The sequence below is a fragment of the Vitis riparia genome, chromosome 8, assembly GCF_004353265.1.
Source record: "Vitis riparia cultivar Riparia Gloire de Montpellier isolate 1030 chromosome 8, EGFV_Vit.rip_1.0, whole genome shotgun sequence".
NCBI classification, from domain to species: domain Eukaryota; kingdom Viridiplantae; phylum Streptophyta; class Magnoliopsida; order Vitales; family Vitaceae; genus Vitis; species Vitis riparia.
The window spans coordinates 16,068,947-16,092,918 of NC_048438.1; the positions used below are offsets into that span (position 1 = coordinate 16,068,947).

A 23,972-nucleotide genomic window follows, 5' to 3' on the forward strand; every position below is an offset into this window, starting at 1 on the left:
TCCCATTCCTAGATAATAGATGTTGAATGATTCTTGTCTCATATGTAACGGCTCTTTTTCCCTCGTATTCCAATTCTCAACAGCTTCTAGCCATTTTGAAATATTTGGGTTTCGTGTCTCCTGGCTCTGGCTAGGGTTAAGGATTTCCAAGATGAAAATCAGTCGCAAACCCAAGAAACCAGATCCATCTTCAAAGGTACCTTTTCAGATCTTTATTACTCCCCCTACACTCAAACCCTAATCCTCCGTTTGGTAGCAGTAAAAACTGAAATGAAAAATAATAATTTCAATTTTGAATGCTTTGCTTTCTCTCTCTTTTTTTTTTTTTCTCTCTCCAAATGTTGAAGGGCTTCCATCGACAAATGCGATCAGTTGGATTAAACGATCGGATCCTAGTAATGAGAAATCCGTGTTTGAAAATTTGTTTTCTTTATTTTCCCACATTTTTCAGCGGCGGAACGGATTGTGAAGTGATTCCTATTTCTTAAGAAACCAAGGAGGATGAAAATGTTTCTGTGAAAGATTGATTGCATTGATTGAATAGTAAGTGTTACAGACTTCCTTAAACATAGTAAGCGAACTGATCACAACGAACTATAGAGCTAAACCAATAGGACTTCTCTAACCAACAAACCCAGCTAACACAGGCTAAAGTATCTATCTTGACAGCACCCACAAACTCAGGGTAGAAAGATCTTCTACTCTGAGTTAGTTTCGTGAAGAGAAGAATCTTGAGCTGGACACTCCAGCAGTTAGAACAGTTGATTCCCCATGTCTGACTTCAAATCTTCCTTGGAAAACCCTTTTTTTTTTTTCTTACGAAGTATAGATCCAGCTCACGTGTTTTGTCCTAGCACGAAGGGTTGGGTTGGCTGCAAGCATGAAGTATTGAGATTTTCACATCAAATCACTGGAATCCTTTAAATTGAGATTTTGATACCTGATGGCAGGGACTGTATCCAAGTGAATTCAGGAAAAAGATTAGCTAAACTTCTGTACTTGATCTAGAAATAGCATGCTGTTTTTTGAATGGCAAGCTACTAATTTTGAGTCAAGATAAACACAATACTCTGATTTTGGTCTTCTATCATCAGAGTTGGAAGCCCAATCTGCATCACAAAATCCAACCAAATCAAGATTTTCAGACCTTCTTAGGTGTAAACCATATCCTAAAGTGCCACTCAGGTATCTTAAAATCCTTTTCACTGCTTTCCAATACGACTCCAAGGGATTCTGCATAAATTGGTAGACAATTGACCTATGTAGTTGGGCATCCTCCACAGGGCCACTACCAAAAGATGACGACTTCTATCCACTGGTCACAGGAGTGTTTAGACCCTTGACAACTTCTGTAATGTTGGAAAACTAAATGAGAGAACTTAGTGTCAACAAATCCTAGAGGCTGCTCCATAAAGACTTCTTCTTGAAGAGTGCCATTTAAGAAGGCATCATTCACATCCAACTATTGAACTATCCAGCCCCTTGTCAAAGCTACTGTCAGCACTATTCTAATGGTGGTTGGTTTTACTATTGGGTTGAAGGTCTCATTAAAATCAAACCCTGCCATTTGACTGAACCCTTTAGCCACTAACGATGCCTTATATTTCTGAATTGATCAGTCCGTTTTTTCTTTCACTTCAAAAACGCCCTTGCGCCCTATTGTCTTCCTTCCAGCCTGTAGAGGAACTTGAGACCTTGTTGGATTCCCCATCAAAGCCAAAAGTTCATCACTCATTGCTGCCTTCCTTCCAATGATCTGTTTATAAAGCCTCCTCATCAGTGTTAGGTTCTCTTGTAGCTGTGGAGACTTTAGGTTTGTAAATCCCATTTTTTGACCTGGTTGCCATGCTGTGAGTATTGCCATCTTGGACTATGCTGGCAGTTTGAAATCTGGAACAGAGACAAAAGGACAAGGAGCAGTAGCAACATGGACATTCAATTCAGTATGTTAGTCATTACTAGAATCACATGGAGAGTTAGTAGGAATAGGAGAAGATAAAACTTGGGTAGGAGTAGAATTAGGAAGATTTGGAAGTAAAGAATGTGGCAGTTGTACAGATTGTGTACTGCTAACTGAAGGTTGAGCAAAGAAGGCACTATCTGAGTTGTGAGAAGAAATGATAGATGGTTTAACCAAAGGCTCAAATCAATGGCCCTGTTTGTATAGAAGAAGAAGTTGTGGATGGTAGACTTTTCTGAGAAAAAGGAAAGAATGTTTATCAAATATGTCTCTTTAGATATGTATAGCCTACTGTTTGGATCGAGACGCTTATAACCTTTATGATTGAGGCTATAACTAAGGAAAATACCTTGAATGGACCTAAATTGCAACTTATTTTTGTTGTATAGTCTCATATTGGGAAAGCAGACACAGCCATACACCCTTACCATTGAGTGATCAGGTTTTGTTTTGAATAGAACTTCTATGGGTTACTTGTGTTGTAATGTGATTGTAGGTAGTATGTTTATAAGAAATCTGTTGATCTAAAGGCTTCATCACAATATTTAAGTGACATGGAGGCTTTGGTGAGGTCATTTTTGACTATGCGCCTATGTTTCCGCTCAGCTACCCCATTTTGTTCACAAGTATGAGGACAAGAGGTTCTGTGAAAAATCTGATGAGACTCTAAAAAGTCAGTAAAGGCTTGGTATTCTCCACCCTAATTGGTTTGGATTGCCTTAGTCTTGAAGTCTGATTGTAGTTCAACTTGAGTTTGAAACTAATAAATGTTTGAATAGCATCAGACTTATTTCTCAATAGATATATCCAAGTGAATTAGAATAGGCATCAATAAAATGTATATAATACCTATAGCCACTAGATGAGGTAGTTGGTGAAGGACACCATAAGTCAGAGTGAATTAATTGCAGTGGTTTTGTGTACACAGTTTTTGGCAAAGGGAAGGGAAATTTATGAATTTTACCCAACTAACACACTGAAGAAAAAACAGAGTCCATTTTATTAGCATGAGGAATATTACATTGAGTGAGAATGGATTTTACAACCAATTTGCTATACCAAAGATAAAAAAAGAGAATAAAAAGATTGGAAATAGAAATATTAGAACTAGGAGAAGAAGAACTAGAATGAGTCAGGTGCTTAGGTAGTGTAATACTGTTACTAGAAAGTAGAACTGAACAATCTATGGAAAGAGGGGCTGCAACTGATTTTGGAAGCCCATTTGTGTGTGATCAAATGCATACAAGCCATTTCTAAGCTTCTCTGCCATTAGGACCACCTTGGAAATATGATCTTGGACAAAACAAGAGTTAGGATGGAATTCAAAGAATATGTTGTTGTCCCTAACAAACTTGGAAACAATGACAAGATTTTTGGTAATAGTGGGAACATGTAAAAGATGTTTCAAAGGTAAGATTTTGGAGCAAAACTGAGAAAGAAAAGACGAAGGTCCCATATGATGAGTTGATGAACCTGTGCCATTTCCCATATGAATTCTGTCCTGCCCCATGTATTTGTTCCTTGTAATCACATTGCTCACATCTTTTGTCACATGGTTTGGGGCACCCAAGTCTGAATACCAATTGATGTCAGTCACTGTCTCTGGTGTTGCAAGCGTTGCTGTCATTTATGCAGTAGGAGGAAATGTTGGATTTGGTCCTTGAAACAAAGGACCCTGAAAAGATTGGTGAAGATGATAATAATACCATTACACAACATAACTAAATTTACCACAAAGTTGGCATTGTAGTCTACTATTATTGTTGAAACTCCAGGATTGTTTCTCCCCACCTCTGCCTCTTCCATGTCCATTAAAGCCTCTTCAATTGTTCTAGAGTCTTGGAACATTTTGATTCCCTTGACCAGAATATCAAGGACCGAAACCCTGAGAAAAATGGTATTGAAAATTTGAATTTCCAAAATTGTTATACTTTTTTCTCTGCTGCTGAAACTGGTGTTGAGACTGTGTATCATTTGCAACACTTGAGCAGAGTCCAAGTTCTTGTTATGCTTTTCAAATTGAGTTTCTTTCCAAGCAACAATGACTCAATCTGTACAATTGAATAGATATCAATTCTTGATGTAATTAACATAATGAATGTATCATATTCAGATGTTAGTCCTTCAAGATTGCATCGATGTGATTTTGTGTAGAAATAAAATGACTGAATGAAGAAATAAGATTAACCAAATTCTTTATTTTCAAAAGATACTCGTTGATTGATAAACAACCTTTTTTGGTGTTTTGCAATTGAGTCTTGAATTGATTGACCTTGGCTTTTTTTGGGAAGCAAAATACTGTTCTAATTTTGCCCCAATCTGGTGAGAAGTTTCACAACCAACCATATGAATCAAAACACTCACGGACATGGAAGAAAGTAGTCAAGAAACTAATAACTGATCTTGCTGCTCCCGATCAAGAAAATCTGTATTTATCTTTCCTGCAGCTTCATCTAAAGAACTCAGAAACCTTACTGGAACTGATTCATCATCATAGACAAATCTTTGCAATTTGTGACCCTTGATAGCAGCAAGAGTATGTTGTCTCTAGAGAAGAAAGTTATTATTATCAATCTTGAATGAGATGGAATGACTGAAGATGACTGGAATAAATTTTGAAGAAGACAAAGATGCCTCTGAGACAGAGGCTGAAGAATTCTCCATAGTTGTTACTACTTGCTTTGACACCATCTTAAGAAAGTAAAGAGGATTAAAATGTTTCAGTGAAAGAATGATTGCTTTGATTGAATGACAAGTTTTACAGACTTTCTTAAATATAGCTTAGCTAACTGATAATACAAGATTATACAACTGAACTAATAGGACACTGACAGCTGTCCAATTCTCTAACAAATGAACCTAAATAACATAGACTTAAGTATCTATCTTGACACTACTTGATGCTTCTTTTTCTTTGAAATTACAGCTGGTTTTGGAAGAAATCATTGGCTTGACAACAAAGAACGCCAATGGGTTGGCTTCCAGCATCAAGAATGGGAATTGTGTTTACATGGCTGGCTATGTTGCGGTGGTTTACAATGTGGATTCTGGCACTCAGTCCCATCTCATGGTGTCTCATCGAATGCCAAAGCCTTTGAACTGTGTTGCTGTCTCGCAGGATGGGCGTTTCATTGCCGCTGGAGAGGTATACATTATGAAAAATCACGTTGAATTTGTTGTTATTTTTATTAGGGTGCCCCTGGAATACACACTGGAAGTATCTTTGCATTGTGTTCTATATTAAAATGTCCAAATAATGGTAAAATGTTAACAAGGCTCAACTTCACAAAAGTTTGAATTCTAACTGTTTGGGAGTTGGCTGGATAAACCTTTTTAATTGTTCATCTCTATCTAGAGCTACATCCTTTTTAATTGTTTCTCAGTGCACTGTCCACACTGTTTTGTCCTTCCTCTTGTCATTTTAGCCTGCATATTGCAACCCGTCTTAGATGGTGTGATCCCTTAATACATCCATGATGGGAAAGAGCAACAATGAGACTTTATTTTGTGTTTTAAATCAGTAGCATTTAATTAAATCACAAAAGTTATCTGATATCAGTTCAATTTTCTTTCATGTCCCCATCTTTGGTGATGAAATTCTACATTAAAATGTTCTAAACAGAATGGACCCAACCAATTTCAATTTGACTTCTGAATTGAGTGATGATGAAGGGTATGAAGAAGACATGTATTTATTTATTTATTTTACCTCTTATATACCCCCTGTATACATAGGACGTGCCCTTTTATTATGAGCATGTAATATGAATTTTGTTTGTCAAAAAAAAAAAAAAAAAACAATATTTATTTCTTCCTTCTCTTTGAGCTACTATTGTCATGCTGGAACTTTTCCACCCAATGGTTTTTTATCTAATGTGCTTTTTTGCAGTCAGGGCACCAACCTGCAGTGCTAGTGTGGGACTGTAAGACTCTGGCTTTCATATCTGAACTGAAATGTCATCAATATGGGGTTGTATGCATTGCCTTTTCACCTGATGGTTAGTTTGAGCTAGTTAATTAGAACTTATTTTCCATATCTTTTTTGTGCTTCTTGTCAAGATACTAAAAAGTTGACAAATTATTTTTCTCCTATTGTTTCCTTTTCATTTGTCATATTTTTCTTTTTATTTATATATTTATTTTATTTATTTTTTCAAGGGAAACATCTGGTGTCTGTTGGATTTCCACATGATGGATATATCTGCCTTTGGGACTGGCAAAGAGGGTTGTTGGTTGCAAAGCTTAAATCAAGTTCGTCTTGTTCTGCCATTGCATCTGTTAGCTTCTCATCAGATGGAAAATTAATTATAACAGCGGGAAAGAAGCACTTGAAGTTTTGGATGGTTGGATCTTCAACAAAGCTTCGCACAGATACTGGCACTGGGTCAATAGCAATGCATGGAAAACCTATTAATCTTGGTTATCATAAAGGAAGCTCTTTTACATCGGTCTCATCCCCCATTTGGGCTTCTAGTAGTCTGGGTGGTAAAGAAGAGACTTGTGAATTGTTTCCTATCTATGCACTAACCGATGTAGGTGAGATTTATATAAAATCACATGATGTTTTATGCAGTTCATACTTTCTTTTTATTTTAAAATTTTGATCCTCAGTGAATCATCCAGTTCTTTTGTTTGCAGGTGCTTTATGCTTACTGGATTCTGGTTTGTCAGTACGAAAGTCAGTGGATTTAGAGGTAACCATGTTTGTTTCTCCTATATTTTACTTGATAAATACCAGAAATTCAGCTTGCGTCTCAGTCAAGTAGACTATATTGAATCCCTTCCTAACAGTAGCACTGGTTGTGCATGCCATAACGCGTACTCACTTGCCAAAATGTGATATAAACATGGACATGGAAATGACAAAAAATTGCTTATACTTGGTAAAAGCTTGTATACTAGGAAAGCTGTTTGAGCTATACTGATTCATATGGTCTCATGCTTTTATTAAAGTGGTCAATTCGGGTCAATTTCTCCCTTCTGTGGTTTTCATAAATATTAGAATTTAATTTTCAGGTTGAGAAAGGTTTTGCACTATCTACGTCCGACAAGTTAATTGCTTGTGCATGCAGTAATGGAATTGTACAACTCTTTACCATTGAAACTCTTGAATATGCTGGAAGTTTACAATATTCACAGTCCAAAATATGTGAAGAGGCAAAGAATAAGATTTGTCGTGCGGAAGTCTCAAAAACGAATTGTCAACTTGGTCCTACACTTCCTGATGCAATTGCCTGTCAATTCTCAACCTCAAGAAAGCTTGGTAAGCAATCAAGTATTACTATATCTTCACAGTATATATATTTTTTTAATCTTTTATGTGCAATTTTAATTAGATAATGTTTCTGATTTCCAGTGGTTGTTTATGGAGATCACAGTCTTTATATATGGGACATTCATGACGTACACAAGGTGATTGATTTACATGAATTTTTTTTTTTAACATTTTTTTTGTTTTTCATTTAGTTGGACATATTCACCATGATTTCCTTCTGTGCCTCCAATAGTGTCTGGATTTATTGTTTCTCAAGCCCTTTTATAAACTTATTACATAGATTACAATCTAAACTAGTAAGACCTGTCTATACTTTTCCAGGCTAGCAGGTGCTGTGTACTTGTCTCACATAGTGCATGCATATGGGATATCAAGAGTCTCTCTTGTGAAAACATGCATGATCCGTCTCTTGCATGTGTAGCTAGGGGTTGTTATGGTGGAGTTTCTTTTGCAACATGTTCTGCGGATGGTAATATTAGGTTATGGGATCTTGCCTTGCAATCTGATATTTCAGAGGATACCACATCCGAACTTGCCGTGGACCATTGTTCTTTAATTACTGAACCAGTGGGGACTGCACACTTAGGTAATTGTCTTGTCATGTTTGCAGGCCTGAAAACAACATACACATACACTCACTGTGTTGCACACACATTACGTCATCTGTTGGTTTTGGAATTTGTCTGAACGTGTGGCTTACTTGTTGTTCTGTGGCTTCTGTCTTCATGTGCAGTAAGTGCTGGGATCCTTGAAAGTGATAATGTGGGTTCTGGTGTTGGCACACAAGGATTTCGATCTATGGCAGTTAGCTCAGATGGAAAGTACCTGGCTGCTGGTGACTGCCAGGGAAACCTGCACATTTATAATCTACACACTTCTGATTATACCTGTTTCCAGGTAGACATAGATACCTATGCGAATTCCATAATTCATGCTTGTTCGAATCAAGTAATATATGTAACAAAAATTTATGTTATATGAGTGCTTTTTAACTTGTGCATCTTATCATGAATAAATGTTTGGTACTCTGGAAGGATGCTCATGATGCAGAGATTCTATCATTGAGCTTTAACTTGCCAAGCAGGAAGGATTTTACTTCTCATGAAATTAAAAGCCATTACTTCCTTGCATCTGGGGGACGAGATCGTTTAATCCATCTTTATGATGTTGAGAGGTTGTCTCCATAACTTGTGAGCTTATCTAGCTTGCTGGATGTTCATGTTAATTATTAAGCTTCTTTCCATGTCAGGAATTTTGATCTTGTTGGAAGTGCTGATGATCATTCAGCTTCTGTGACTTCTGTAAAACTCACTTCCAATGGCAGTAAGATTCTTAGTTGCAGTGCTGATCGGTAAGTCCCTAAAATTGCTCCCTCTGTGCCTTTATTCCTTAAACTCAGACAGTTAGTGGGGAGTGTTTTTTTTTTCCATCAGAATTAGTAGGGAATGTTTGAAGATACAAGAAAATGAGATTATTCCATTTGGATTTATGTGATGTTGGAGTGAGCCCATATAGTTCTTAGTAGCATTTGGAGTTTGATTGTCTTGTTTTCCATACATTTAAAATGGTAAAATTTTCTGTATTCAGTGCTAGTAGGAATATTCTGTCGTGTTAGTGACACCAGTTTTTTAAGGCTTTTCTCTGATGCCATTCCAATATATGATTTTTGCCCCCTGTTTTTTTCTGAATAGAACAATTTCATTTCCATGTAGCAGTCAATTGGGTCTTTATCTGAGTGAACATATTTACCTTTTTTTTTGGTCCCTTTCTTCTAGGTCTCTAGTGTTCCGTGATGTGGCTGTAATGGCTACTGGTTGTAAGATCTCCCGTCGCCATCATCAAATGGCATCTCATGGAACTGTGTATGACATGGCTGTTGATCCAAAATTGGAGGTTGCTATTACAGTTGGACAGGTAAAAACTAGCATCTGAATGATTATCGTTTGTGGCTGACTTCCACAACTGCTTTCTAGCTATAGTGTGATCAAAATGGTTGTGTATGTGCCATGCAAACCAACTGGTTAGCTGGCCTGATATGATATAACTAGAAAATTCCTTTAATTTCTGGAATAATGTTCACTGAATATGACTTATGATTTAGCATTTTTAATTATAGGATAAGAAGATAAACACATTCAACATTGCTTCTGGGAAACTTATTAAATCATTAAAGCAAGATGGAGATTTGGGAGACCCAATAAAGGTGAGTACATTACTTGAGGAATTAAATAAATAAAGCTGAGTTATGCTGATGGTTAGAAATGCTTAGTAACATCAATATATGATCTCATGCTGAGAACAAATCTTTTCTGTAGGTCACCATTGACCCAAGTTGCACTTACCTTGTTTGTTCCTACTCCAACAAGTCCATCTGCATGTATGACTTTATCACGGGAGAGATGGTTGCACAAGAAATGGGGCATAGTGAAGTTATAACTGGTGTTATTTTCTTACCTGACTGCAAGCACATAATTTCTGTGAGTTCTTGTTATGCTCAATTTTATTCATCCAGGCATGTTATATTTAATAATTTTTTTCCTCTACCATAATTAAGCAAATATGAATTTTTTCATTAACTCAATCTAATGCCCAAAGCGTTCCTGAAATGAGGATGTCATATTAGGGTTTTTATTTTAGGCAACCTTGCAAAACCTTATCTGCAAATTTACCCCCTTGTCTCTTCCATATGCAATGAGTTCTCGAATTCATCTTAAAGAAAAGACGGGCAAAACTGAACATAATCTAATCAAGGCACGGTATAGTTTCATGAGCATCATACTGTGACTATGATTTATATAAACCTAAGGTGATTGAAAACCTCTCCATGTTGCTTGTTGCATCCAATTGTACTTTTGGATCTTTCATTATTGAAAACTTTTTGTGTAAAAACTTGAAATACTTCTTTTGGCATGTACAGTTTATTCTTTTAGTTCCACATTTATGCCATTGGAATGATAGCATAAAGGGATTTAAAATGGCCTATTTATTGACAAATTATTTGTATGACACTTTTTTGACCCATTGTAGTCCGCTGTTTTTATTGCTTAAGGGCCATGCAAAGGGAATCGAAATCATGAACAGGTAGTTCATTACTAGAAATGGTACCAAGTAATCAACTTGTGAGTTTGATTCCCGTTGTAACATTTGGTCATGAAGCTAGTCCAATGGCTATTTCTATAAGTTCTTGTTATGCTTAATTTTTGACTATCCATGGGAAGTTATATCAAAGGATATTTTTCTCTACTATAATTAAGCAAATCTGAGTTATTTCACTAACTCAATCTAATGCCTAAAGCATTCTTGAAATGAAGATGCCTTACCAATATTTTTATTTTGGAAACCTTGCAAAACATTATCTACAAATGAAAATTTTGCCCCTTTGTTTCTCCCTGTTCAGTGAGTTCTTAAATTCATCTTAAAGAAAAAAAAACCGAATATATTCTAATTAAGCCACCATATATTTTTCATGAGCATCTTATGTGCACCTATGATTTTTATTAATTGAGAACTTCTCTTTGTGGATGAGAAAAGACGATCAGGGGAGGAAGGAATTGTCTTGAAAATTGACTTTGAAAAGGCTTATGACCATGTGAGTTGGGGTTTTTTGGATCATGTGTTGGAGAAGAAGGGGTTTAGTCCTAAATAGAGGAAATGGATGAGAGGTTGTTTGTCCTCGGTATCTTTTGCAGTCCTAGTGAATGGAAACGCTAAAGGGTGGGTTAAGGCATCTAGAGGTTTAAGACAAGGAGACCCTTTATCCCATTTTTTGTTCACTTTAATTGCAGATGTATTGAGCAGGATGTTATTGAGAGCAGAGGAAAGAAATGTCTTGGAGGGTTTTAGGGTGGGTAGGAACAAAACAAGGGTATCCAATTTACAATTTGCAGATGATACCATTTTCTTTTCTAGCACTCGAGAAGAGGATATGCTAATCCTCAAGAGTGTTTTGCTAGTGTTTGGGCATATTTCTGGGCTGAAAGTTAACCTTGAAAAAAGTAATATTTATGGCATTAATCTTGAACAGAATCATCTTTCTAGGTTGGTCGAGATGCTCGATTGCAAGGCTTCTGGGTGGCCTATACTCTACCTGGGTCTTCCTCTGAGAGGGAATCCCAAGGCTTATGGCTTTTGGGACCCTGTGATTGAGAGGATCTCGAGAAGATTAGATGGGTGGCAAAAGAAGTATTTATCTTTTGGAGGCAAGATAACTCTCATTCAATCTTGTCTCACCCATATGCCTTGTTACTTTCTCTCCTTGTTTAAGATTCCCGCCTTAGTGGCAGCAAAAATTGAGAGATTGCAAAAAGATTTTTTATGTTCAGGGGTTGGGGAAGGCAAAAGAGATCATCTGGTTAGCTGGGATGTAGTGTGTAATCTGAAGGCGAAAGGGGGATTAGGATTTGGAAAGATTTCTGTAAGGAATTTCGCTCTCTTAGGGAAATGGTTGTGGAGATATCCTAGGGAGGGTTCAGTTATGTGGCATCAGGTTATTTTAAGCACTTATGGATCACACTCCAATGGTTGGGATGCCAACATTATAGTCAGATGGTCACATCGTTGTCCTTGGAAGGCTATTGCACAAGTCTCCCAAGAGTTTTCCAAGTTTACTCGGTTTGTGGTAGGAGATAGAGAAAGAATTCGGTTCTGGGAAGACTTGTGATGGGGGGACCAACCTTTGGGGGTCCAATATCTAAGACTACTTAGAGTAGTCACGGATAAAAATACTCCTATTTCTTCAATTCTCGGCTCTACTTGCCCATTCTCTTGGAACTTTAACTTTTGCCGAAACCTTTCTGATTTTGAGATAGAAGATTTAGAAGGCCTCATGCAGTCTCTTGATCGTCTACATTTATCACATTCGGTTCCAGATATGAGATCTTGGTCTTTATCTCATTCAGAACTTTTTACAATCGAATATTTCTTTCTTGCCTTATCCCAATTTTCTGGTTTGCCTCCAGTTTTCCCTACTAAGTTCGTCTAGAATTTTCAAGTCCCCTTCAAAGTCAAGTCTTTTGTCTGGTTAGTGGTACACAAGAAGGTAAATACTAATGACTTGCTACAGTTGAGAAGACCCTATAAAGCACTTAGTCCCGACATTTGTAAGTTGTGCATGAAGCATGGAGAAACAGTAAATCATCTTTTCCTCCATTGTTCTTTGACGATGGGGTTGTGGCACAGATTATTTCAGTTAGCAAAGATGGATTGGGTACCTCCAAGGAGCATCTTTGACAGGATATCTACTAATTTTAATGGTTTCGGATTTTCTAAGAGAGAGATTGTTTTATGGCAAGCCGCGTGCATCGATTTAATTTGGGTGGTGTGGCGGGAAAGAAATGCAAGGATTTTTTAGGATAAAGCAAGGAATTCAGAGAATCTTTGGGATTCTATTCGTTTCCTTGCTTCTCTTTGGGCTTTTTGTTCTAAGGTTTTTAAGGGGATTCCCCTTAACGTGTTACAACTTGATTGGTTGGCGGTGTGTAATCCCAATGGGTTGGTCTAACTAGAGAGTTTGTTTGTTTATACTTTGTATTTTCTTATATTTGATTCCTTGTAGTTTTGTTTTTCTTTGGTGGGAGGATTCCTCATCCTTCTTTTGTACATCCTTTTTATCAATATATTCCTTTGTTGTTTCCTATAAAAAAAAAAAAACTTCTCTTTGTGGTCAGTTGCATCAAATGGTAATTTGGTATTTATAATTATTGAATTTTTTTTTCTTCATGTTAGAGACTTGAAATGCTTTGTTTGACAGGTGTAATTTCTATTTTTAGTTCCAAGCTCATGTCATTTGAATAATAACCTAAAGGGATCTACATGTCCTATTAATTGGCACAAATTATTTCCATGACCACAAGCCCCACAAAAGGAAAAAAAAAATAAAAAAAATCAAAACAGTAACCTGTTATCCACAATTTAAGATATCTATGAAGTTGAGTAATGTACAATTAGCCAACACTGGTGGGACCCTAGATTAATCCAAAAGGGACTTGATGAGAGTCCATTTTTTTCAGCTTGTGATCTGAATGCTCTTCTTTATTTGAAGTTTGTTATATTTTGTCCCAATGCATCAAAATAAGCAAAGAGGGGCCATTTACCAATTCCTCTTCCAATTATCCAAGCCTCAAGCCTTCAATTCCAGTAGAAGCTCCTTAATTGACATTGGGAAGACCCATTGCAACCTAAAATATCCAGTAACTAATCCCTTGGTTTGGTCTTATTATAGTGAATTAGGATATGATTTGTTGTCACCTCACTAGCTTTATGAAAATTGCATTTGTTTGCTATCAACTACCTATCCTCATAACAAGGTTTATAATTAAGATTTTCCTCTATTACCTCCTCCTATGCAAAAGAAGTCCTCATTAGAAACACTAGTTCCTCAAACCTCATGAACATAAAATAGATTCATATCCTTAGCACATAAGGAGATACAAAAGGATATCGCCTTTTTTATCCTCTCTTGACAATAAGTTGCCTCTTTTGTTGCTTGAAATCTTGCAACATTAATGATATCTAGAAATTGTCCTACCTTATTCACTCCTCAATCTTTTTTTTTTTTTTTGATAACCGTGGATGTCCGGGCCAGCTTACGTGCACCTCGACTAATCCCACGGGGCCCTGAAGTTAACGATCGGGTAAACCTCTAGTGGCCCTGAGGGGACTCGAACTGGTGACCATTGGGGAACAAACCCAAGGCCGGACCAACTGAGCTACCCCTCAGGGTTTTATTCATTCCCCAATCTTGAAAATGTCTTTGGAATTGGAAGAACCAATGAACTCTATCCTCTTTCACCTCCCACTTTAACATTTCTAAGAGAGTTTAGACTAAATAACATAAGGAAGGTCTATTTCAAAGTTTGCTTCCCTACCTATTTATCCACCTGGAAATCAGTCGTCTTTTTAATCCTAAACCACAGTAGAAGTGCTAGAATGTAACTCTTCCCACCTCATTCTAATATCTTGCCACAACCCCACATTGAAATCCACTTTCACCACTTGAAATTTTCAATAAATGATCCTCCTTCATAGGTTATTACCCTCGTGTATATATTTCCACATCCATTTGCTATGTAGCTTCAGCATTCAAAGAATGCAGTTTTCTAATTTTTTTGTCCTTACAAATTTTTGTGCAATTCACAAGATGCATTTTTCTTCTTTTGGATGATTTCCACATAAAAACCTCTTCGAATGTTATTGAGTCTAGTCTTCACATTTTTGGGGATCACATAAAATAAATTAAGCCCCTTGAAAGGGTGCTCTTAATAAGGGTAAGTCTTTCTTTCCCCTCTCTTTAACAAATACTGTTTCTTCCATGCTCATAATTTTCTTTCAAATCTTTTCTCAATTGAACCCCAAACTACACAAACACAAGGTTTGTGAAATGCTCTTAAAGGCAATCTAAGGTAAGTCAAAGGAAACATCTTGTATTGTTCTGCATCATGTCACGTGTCTTGGTTAAGCTTCCAAGTTTCCATGCCTTGACCATGTTTTTGAGACATGGCATTGGGGTCGTGGCGATAAGGGGGCCCGGATCCCGACCGACAGATTCATTGAAGGGTAGGGAGGGCAGACCGGGCGCGTTCCGAAGGGGTTCAAACCTCAGGGCCACGGTCAAGGAAAGGGGGGAGGGACGAATTGGAGAGACATAGGGCTGAATCTCGGTGGATCATGGCAGTAAGGCCACTCTGCCACTTACAATACCCCGTCGCATATTTAAGTTAGCCTTAACAACAGACAAGTAGGCTAATATCTTTACCTTGAACATGTTGCCAATAGGGATCATTTTGCTCTTATGTAAGCTGAGTTTTTATCATAACACAATCACAAAACAAATAAGCATCCATTTCCAATATTTCAAATGCTCTATATTTACATCATAGAAGCGTAAAGTGTTTTCTACAAATAAAAGATGAATGACTTTTATTTCATCTTCCCCTCTTATTCCTACCTTAAAGCCATTAATGTATTCCCTTATTTTTCTCTCAAAATAAAGGAGTTGAGACTTCCACTATCAACCTAAAAAGACAATGGGGATAGGGTCACCCTATCTCAATTCTTTGAAACTCAAAGCATTTCTGCAAATTTCATTAACTAATACCATAAGTCTCATTGTGGAAATATAGAAATGCTTTCATCTCAACCATCTTCACCTAAAATCCATTTTTTGCATAACTGAAAAGAGAATAGTTTACATTATCATAGGCTTTTTCTATATTCAGTTTGCGTGCTAAAACCTATCTTGGAACTTCTCTTCCTTGGCAATATTCAAAATTTGTTGACCCTCTACAAGTGCATTCTATGATTCCTATACCCTATTCTTAATCATTTTATTGAATCCATTCACCAAGACTTTTACTAAGAATTTATATAGGCCTTTGAGAAATTGATCGGTCTAAAATTCTTAATACTTTCTCTTTCACCCATGTTAAAAATATGTATAAAAAACATAGCATTGAGGTTGCTTTCAAAATACCCAATGAAGTGAAATTTTTGGAAAATCTCTATTACTCCCCTCTCATTATTGGCTAGAAAGATTGCTAAAAGGCTACTGAGAATCTATTAGGCCTAGACATCCTATTTGTGTTTTCCCCCTTCCCATTCCACGAATTTGAGAGTGCATCCACCACATTTTCCTCCCAAAAAATGGCCTCTAAAACCATCTTTTATCCATGATGCTAATGCATTTGAAGCAACCTCTCCTTCTATATTAGGTCTCCTAAATTAAGATTTCTTAAATAATGATTTTTTTTACTTCCTAAGAAAGCCACTCCCTATTCACTTTCAACTTGGAAATAAAGTTGCTTCTTCAACAAGTATTGGTCTAATGATAAAAGAATTCCATGTTTTTGTTTATTTTCTTTAAGCCAAAAGATCCTTAACTTTTGCCTTTATAAAGTCTCTTCTAGAATAGCCAAATGATTGAATTTGTCCATAACAAATCTTAGGTTTTCTTCATCTTCCTCTAATAAAAGCCCTTCTTTTTCTTTGATATCCTAGATTCTGATTTTTTTTTTTAAGGTCATATCTTTTGGAAACTTAGCTTCTCCAAAAAACTTGGTGCATACTAAAATCAAGCTATCTTTTTTCTCTTTTTCTTTCTCAATTTCTCCTATTTATATTTTAAAATATTTTTAAGCAAACTTTCCGACAAATGGTTTTAGACCTATTCTTCTCAACAAACACTTTTTGATGAGTAATTTGTATTTTTCAATTTCTATGGTTGAATAATTCCAATGAGTTTAAGATTAAGGTGGCATGTGAAAAAAACTAAAAACTTAAATGTTTAATGATTTAAGGTTATTTAATTTTAATTTTTCTGAATTTGCTAACTTAAAACTTACTAATTAACTTTTTCCTTGACTATTAAAATTATTAGTTTTGACATATTTAGCTTCATTAATATTAAATAATGAGTTGATGAGAGAAAAATAAGGAAGTAAAGAGCTATGGTTGTAGTATAGACCTAGTGAGAAGTCAAGAATCTTGGCAATAGGGAAATTTAACTTATTACTTTAAGCTAATTTTGATTTTAGATAGTAGTATTGAGTCATTTCACGAATCATGCTTAATATAGTGTTTGGTAAAACTTAATACTTAATGCTTAATGACTTAAAGTGATTTTAAGTTCAATTATGCTTAAATTATTAAATCAGATTAAGTTATTAAATTTATTTACCAAAGTCATTTTTAACTTCAAGTTACAATATTAAGTTACTTTACCGAATGTACTTAATATGCATAATAACTTAAAGTAAGTCATTAAGTCACATTAAGTCGATAAGTTGATCTACTGAATACCTTCATACTTAATGACTTAAAATTAAGTCAATTAAGTCATATTAAGTTACTATGCTTAGCAAATGCCTTCTCAAGTTTCTGGATGAGTTCAAAAATTTGAAAATAAATAAAATTGGATAGAGAAGCATGAAAGAATGTAATTAGGAAAGATTATAGTTATATATTTTTGTAATTAAGGAGAGGATTAGGACAATCCCGTAATCAAGGGGATTTGAAAGAATTAGGTTAGGAAAGTTTCTATTTTTTGTGCTAGGAATACTTATATAAATATGTGAGTATGTACTTATTGAAAAAACTGAAAAAAAAGGAACAAATTTATTCTTTTTAACCTTCCAATTCTTCGTATTCTACAAGAAACAATTGGAGGGTTCTCATATTTTTGAGTAAAAGTGAAATGTTACTCATTTTATGATTATTATTATTTGGAAAAAATAAGAGGAAAAATGAAAAATGCTGTAAAGTATATATTTTCTAAAAATTTGAGATTGATTATCAAGGATTGTGTAAGAGCTTCTGATAAAAAAAATTGTTTAAGAGCTATTTTTTTCTTTCCTTTTGTTTATATCCAACATACTGTTTTGCTCTCTTAATTAGAAGTGTCATTGAAATGCAAATATTGGATAAATTTTGAAATAAGAAAGGAGAAAGAAAGAAAGAAAGAAAGAAAGAAAGAAAAGAAGAAAAAAGATAACTTGATTTGAAAAAATCCTTCAATACAATTTCAATTACTTTTCTTTTATTTTTATTTTTTCATTTTAACATCTCAACTAATAGTGTTCACTAGGGAAAAGGAAGTTGAAGATTACACCATGTCAGTCTAATGACATGGTACATGGTATTGGATACTTGGTAACGTATCAATGTTTTGTAGGTATCCCATTTGGGTGGAATCTGCCTATGTTTACTACCTTGAAAGAGAGAAATCTATTCACTTCCGAAAGGATGGTGCTGCATGTACCACCATTTTTATCTTCTGCTTATATGGAAAATATTGATTGGATGTCATAAAAAGTGGTCTCTATTTGCAAATGCTCAAGGTTTTTGGCATCCAATCACCATTTGCCATCTAGCAAGGTAGTAAAACTGGTGGTGCAAATAGCATTTTTCTCTCCAAAATTCCAACTCCTAATTCCCTTGAACTAAAAACTTCCAAGAAGGGCAGAAGGTAGTTTCAATTAGGCTAAGGTTTTTAACATAAATCAGTCTTTAGTAACACGGATGGTCCAAGGGATAGACTGAGGCAATGGCCTTCCCAAACTCCTTTTAATTTTTATAAGTAACAGAGAAATGGCCTTCCCAAACTCTTGAAAATTGCATTTACTACTGCATCATTTCAGTCAAATTAATTACAGTATATTTAATTAGCTACCCAATCATTTAACTTATTTTACAAGGTCCCATATCTGGAAGTATATACACTTTGCCACCGTTTATCAGCAACTAATGTCCTCTTAGGATTCTGTCCTGAATTAGGGAACTAACTCTGGACTTGCCAACTAGCCAGTCCTGATAAATATTGTTCATTTTATTATACAATATCTTGTGGTAAAAGGCAAATTCATACAATAATATTAATACTGATATACAATAAAATGATAAAAATGTTATTGGAGAATCCTGAAAATACATGTAATTGAATGTGTAACTGTGTTCTCTTCTCTCTCTCTCTTTTAATACACAGGTGTCATTTTGGCCTATATATTGTACATACACTGTTAAATTTTGTTGTTGTTTTCAGGTAGGTGGTGATAGCTGTATTTTTGTTTGGAAATTGCCGACCTCTTTGTCTTCAAGGATGCTGCAGAGAATCAAGGAAAGTTCTGATCCTTTGTCTCCAGCAAGCATGCTCCTGCCACTCTCATCAAGTCGTCGGATCTTGTCCCTTGAAGAGGATTACCACCTATGCGAAATCAATCCTGAAGATAAATCCTTGCCAACAGATTTCAACAAAGTCAATCGAAGTGTGCGTCAAGAAAAGAATCATCAAGAGACCTCAGCATTTAAATTTAGCATTTCAAGACTTCCTAAGTGGGCACGATCTAAAGTAACTAGTTCTGAGAATGCCCATGGAGATGCTGTGGTCATTTCATCTGAGGTATTTCATGTTATAGTTGTTGTACACATGGAAGGTGCAAATTATGCTGAATTCCTGAAAAAAAAAATGGAAATAGAAAAAGCAGAAACAGAATATATGCTGTTCATTGTCTAACACTGCTACACCCAATAAGATCTCACTTCACTATTTTCCTTTCTTCATCTCTTTGTAGTTCTCTATTTAGTGAAACACTTAAGTTGTTCTGGAAAGTTTCAAAGGCATTTCACTAGATCCAGTTTACTTTTTATTTTGAACTAGAGAATTGTTTTGTAAAATAGATATTTGCAAGTAGGTCAAGATACTTGTGTGAAGATCAAAATGAACCTTTGTTGGAGATGCTCATAATAACTCCCAATGGTATAACTTTTAAGGTCTGACAGTATTTGTTAGAGTGCATGATATACTTTGTGGGCCTAAATCCTACAACATTAAATTTTTAGGAAAATTGGTTATTCAACATGATATTGGAACCTTGTTTGGTGGTAGGTCATGTGTTTGGACCTCACCATTGCATGTTTATTTACCCAATTTATTAAGTCTATTTGTAAGCCCAAAAATGGAGGCTACACGTGAGGGAGGGTGTTGGGGTGCATGATATACATTATGGGTTGAAATCTTTGATTTTTCAACAGTATCATTGATTTTTCGTTCTTTCTGTTCTGTCGAAGTTCTTGATTCCTCTCAACCAAATGCTTAATCTTTTTTAATGGAACATTTAATAGACAAGTGGTCATTTTCCCACCTAATACTTGATCCCTGGCAAGTTGTCAAAGTATTTTAACATTGTATGTCTCTAATCCTGGTTATCTTTCTGCTCCTTGATGCTTCCAACTCTTAATACCAGCAGATGGAACTGAAAAATTTCTCCCCCATAGTCGGTAGTTGTGATGGACATGATTTTGTGTACCCTGAAGTTCAAACTCCTCCTAAACATGATATGGGAGATAACAAGCAGTGCCTTGGTACCATATTCAGCAGTTCATCTGATACTGATTGCAGCGGAAGTTCTTCAATGCCTCCAGAAATCCATAGGTGAGCATCCATCAAATTTCTGTGATTCTATCATGTGGACTAAAGGCATTTGATTATCTTCCATGCTAATTGTTTCATATTTGTGCTTCAGAAATTTTGCTATGGACAATCGTTGGCTCACCATTCACACTGTTTGTCTGGATCTACTGAACTCCCCAGAGATTTGGGACATCAAGGACATGAGGATGCCAGTGTCCAGCCCACATTTGTGTGAGTCCAACCCTTATCTTTATCTAATATCTGCATTATGGAGGATGAAAATAATGATAAAACTAAGATTTTAAAAGCAATTTTCTTCTTGCTTTGCAACAAAGAACTTGCTTATTCTTGTGGCGTGTTATGTTATAAAGAACTTGCTTCAACAAGTAGAGGAAGTTTTTGCACCACTTTTGCATGTATATGCACAAAGTTTTTTGCTCTGATAGGCAAATTGGAGAGATTAGAAATATGCCAATCATAAGACAGGATACAACCCATGTGCACAGGAAACCATCTCATTCTTAAGCAATCTATGCAATCTAAATAGAATTCATTATCAAGGCTCAAAGAAACCATAGACTAGAGCATGCAAACAGAGATTTAAGGTCTTTCTTTGCTAACCCCATCTACTCCCAAGTCATAAATAAATAATGTTCTTTCTAAATGAGCCAAAACAGACAAAGAGGTGACATCCTCCACATCCTCTTTCTACCCCTACCACAATACGACAACCTATCTTAGCAATGTATCCTTAACAGATTGAGGAGGCACCCAAGATAGCCCTACCAAATAGGATACCAAAGACACAACAAACTCCGAAGTCCACTCACAATAGAGGAGAAGATGCTTGATTAGCTCCCCCCTTCGCTTGAACAGACATTAAAACAAGGAGAATATAAAACAATCAAATGGTGGTTTGCAATTCTTTTTCATGTTGACATTATGATATGTATCTCATTTGCAGTCCTTATTGATTTCTGGGCAGCCCAAATTCACAGAACATCTTTTATGCAAAATTGTAAATAAATTTCTATAGATGGAGATCATAGTAAAGGTCTTTTTTTTTTCCCAGAAATGTTTTTCCTACTTATGAATTGAATACTCTTATACAGTACAAAGCATGGCTGTAGAGACACCAATTAATGAAGAGCACAAAGAAATTTCATCAAGAGGTCACACAGTAGTGAATCATGTTTCTGTGGAGCACCCTTCAAGCCATGGTAACCATGTTGTGGATGATGGACCAGAGGCGACTTTAAGTGGACATCCTCAATATCATGCTCCTGGGTCTATGTTTGAGAACAATGATCAACTTTGTATTCATAATGCAAGTGCATGCAATTATGATGTTGTTAGTGAAGTGTCAGCACAGTTGCAATCAAACACAACTGAGAGCAGGGTGCAAACAAATTTAGACTTCAAGTCCCAAGACAATGACCTGTTCAACCAGCATTTCAGTACTTTATCGACTGTACCAAAGGTGAGTAGCTGTTGCATGCAAACATATAATATCATTATACTTATATTTGGTATCATCATACCAACAATTCTGCCACTTTATACTGTTTAAGCCCATTATGGTGTCTTAATCCATCTGATTGGAGTAGGGAGTCTGAAAAACAGAACTTCTCAATTGTTAACACTAATCTTAAACTAAATTCTCTTAATAAATGTTTACATCTGAGTCATCATCCGAAAACTTACAATGTATAAAAGAAATATTAAATACTTTTTAGTAGTTGGTAGATTATTGAAGATATCTTTTAATAATATTTAGTAGTATACAGAAGCCATGAACAGTACAAACAACCTTTTAACTGAAAAACTTCCAATTTGTGCTTATTATGCAACCAACTATTGTAGGCATAATTTCCTTATCCTTAGTTTTTGAGAATTTGATTTACCAATCTTTTCCTTTCAAGAGTTTTACTTGTCATAAGTTTTCAGGAATGGAAAAGCAGGAGGTTTGTGTATTTAAAAGATGGAGGACAACAGGAGCAACCCCAGGGTTTGTTCTACATGATAAAAAAAAAAGATGTTATTGATGGCAACTTTCTTTAAATATACCTATTGATTTCAATAAATGGCTCTTAGAGAATTGTTCATATTTGTAAAGCTTTATACTGATATTTGGTACATATTATCTGCTTTTAGACAGAGGGAAGGAAATCTTCAGGTAGGAGAAGATTCTCTGCGCGTTTTGTTGTGCGGCGAGACTGTATTGGAGACTGCAGTAGACTTTTTGAGACTTACATTAAAGATTTAGGTAGTGAAACCTTGAATTGTGGGGAAGAATCGTCCCAGCACTCTATATTTAAGAATCCATCAATTCCAGGGCTGGAAGAACCACAGTTAATAGATGCTTTTGAACAGGTATGTTCATTATTCTGACACTAAGCTTGTGGGATAGTGTTTACTCTAATAATAGGGATGTGCTTAAGGAACATTCTAGGAAACAAAAAGTGATAGAATTTTAAATAGGAGTGCATAGAGAATTCAATGAGTTGGTAATAAATCTCAGCTTTCAAATTGGTGAGGCATCTTGCTCATTTAATGAACATGAAACCTTCCCAACAATTGAGTGATCTTAAATTGAATCTGTAAAACTCTTTTAATTCAAAATCCAGATCGGTACTAACGGAAACTTGAAAAGTCCTGAATCTTTAATTTCATTTAAAACTGGAAATTGGGAAGCCTTTGTTATAGTAGCCATGAAATGACTATGGATCATCATGATAGGATTTTGCTGCCATTGATGCTCATTGCAGGACACCAATAACCCACCTCAAGGCTTGCTGAGCTCAAGTCACACAGAGTCTCAAAGTGAATGCTTTGTCCAAAAAAATTCGTTGTGTATGGAAGTAAGAGAAGTCAGAGACCAGAAGGAATGTATTATTAAGGGAACTGAAATGGAGGAACCTATAATTGCATGCAAGAAGGCATTGGTCTGTTTGGATGCTGCAGCTGGGAGTGCACTCCGGTTATTTTCTAATTTGGAAAATTTGGCTTCTAGAGAAGAGATTTCGAGTGGACCTGAAGCTGATTTATACCATCATGCAGCAGAGCTGCTACCATCAATAGCAGAGAAGGTTAATGCCATTGCCAAATTGGTGCAAGCCAGCAAGAATAATTTGTGTGGAAAAACTAAAAAGGAAGTTTCAACCCTTGAACCTCTGTTAGGAACATTTGCGGAGAATCTCTCATGAAGGGTGGTTGGGATGCTGAAGATCAAGCTCGATACTCTGGGGCATGTTCCTTGACCCAACGAGGTATGTTGTACATTGTGCCATAAAATAATGTTGCTGTAAATAAGCGTAGTACCTTGCTTTCTCATTTTTTCAATGAGATACAAGGAGATTTTGTAATGAAGAATGAGATGGGAGATATGGGGAATATCTACTTATAATAATGTTTGAAATGCATTAAGCATTTGGGAGATGGACCCTTGTCAAAAGTATAACCTACATATAGGTTGGAGTCTTGGAGAGGACAGTGGACGATTGAAAAGATAAGAGAAAAAAAAAACATATAAGGAAAAAAAAATCAGAAGCATTGCTAGTAAAATATTTACCTCCATTTGTTTCCTGGAAAACAAAATCGCCTTGAGAGAGGAAGCCATTGTAAATAATTACCCTCCTTGGGAAAAAACTAGTGAAAAAAAATGGAATTGGTAATGGTTTGGAAATGAACATGAAGTCACGTTAGAACAAAAGATAGATACACACATATCTATCCATGTGTGTGTCTATATATATATAAAAGTGCTAAAGTCATGTCAAATATGTTGAACTACAGAAAAGAAGAGAGGAAAAAGTTGCAATGGAGGTAGATGCAGA

At 35.8% G+C, this 23,972-nt stretch overlaps 1 protein-coding gene across 2 annotated transcripts; it reads left to right on the top strand.

Moving 5' to 3' along the window:
- LOC117919661 (mitogen-activated protein kinase-binding protein 1) lies at window positions 1-23,574 on the top strand. 2 transcript variants are annotated; one of them, XM_034836877.1, is made up of 20 exons: window positions 1-196; window positions 4,887-5,105; window positions 5,850-5,958; window positions 6,119-6,496; window positions 6,599-6,654; window positions 6,977-7,223; window positions 7,317-7,372; window positions 7,557-7,821; window positions 7,969-8,132; window positions 8,270-8,409; window positions 8,485-8,586; window positions 9,011-9,149; window positions 9,352-9,438; window positions 9,551-9,712; window positions 18,769-19,125; window positions 19,970-20,157; window positions 20,249-20,367; window positions 21,249-21,616; window positions 22,291-22,509; window positions 22,905-23,574. In XM_034836877.1, the coding sequence occupies exons 1-20, from the start codon at window positions 20-22 to the stop codon at window positions 23,340-23,342; spliced, it is 3,990 nt and encodes a 1,329-aa protein (XP_034692768.1). In that variant the 5' UTR covers window positions 1-19; the 3' UTR covers window positions 23,343-23,574. The 2 variants fall into 2 exon arrangements, with proteins under 2 accessions (XP_034692768.1, XP_034692769.1); XM_034836878.1 differs by having other exon boundaries at window positions 19,973-20,157.
- The last annotated feature ends 398 nt before the right edge of the window (window positions 23,575-23,972 follow it).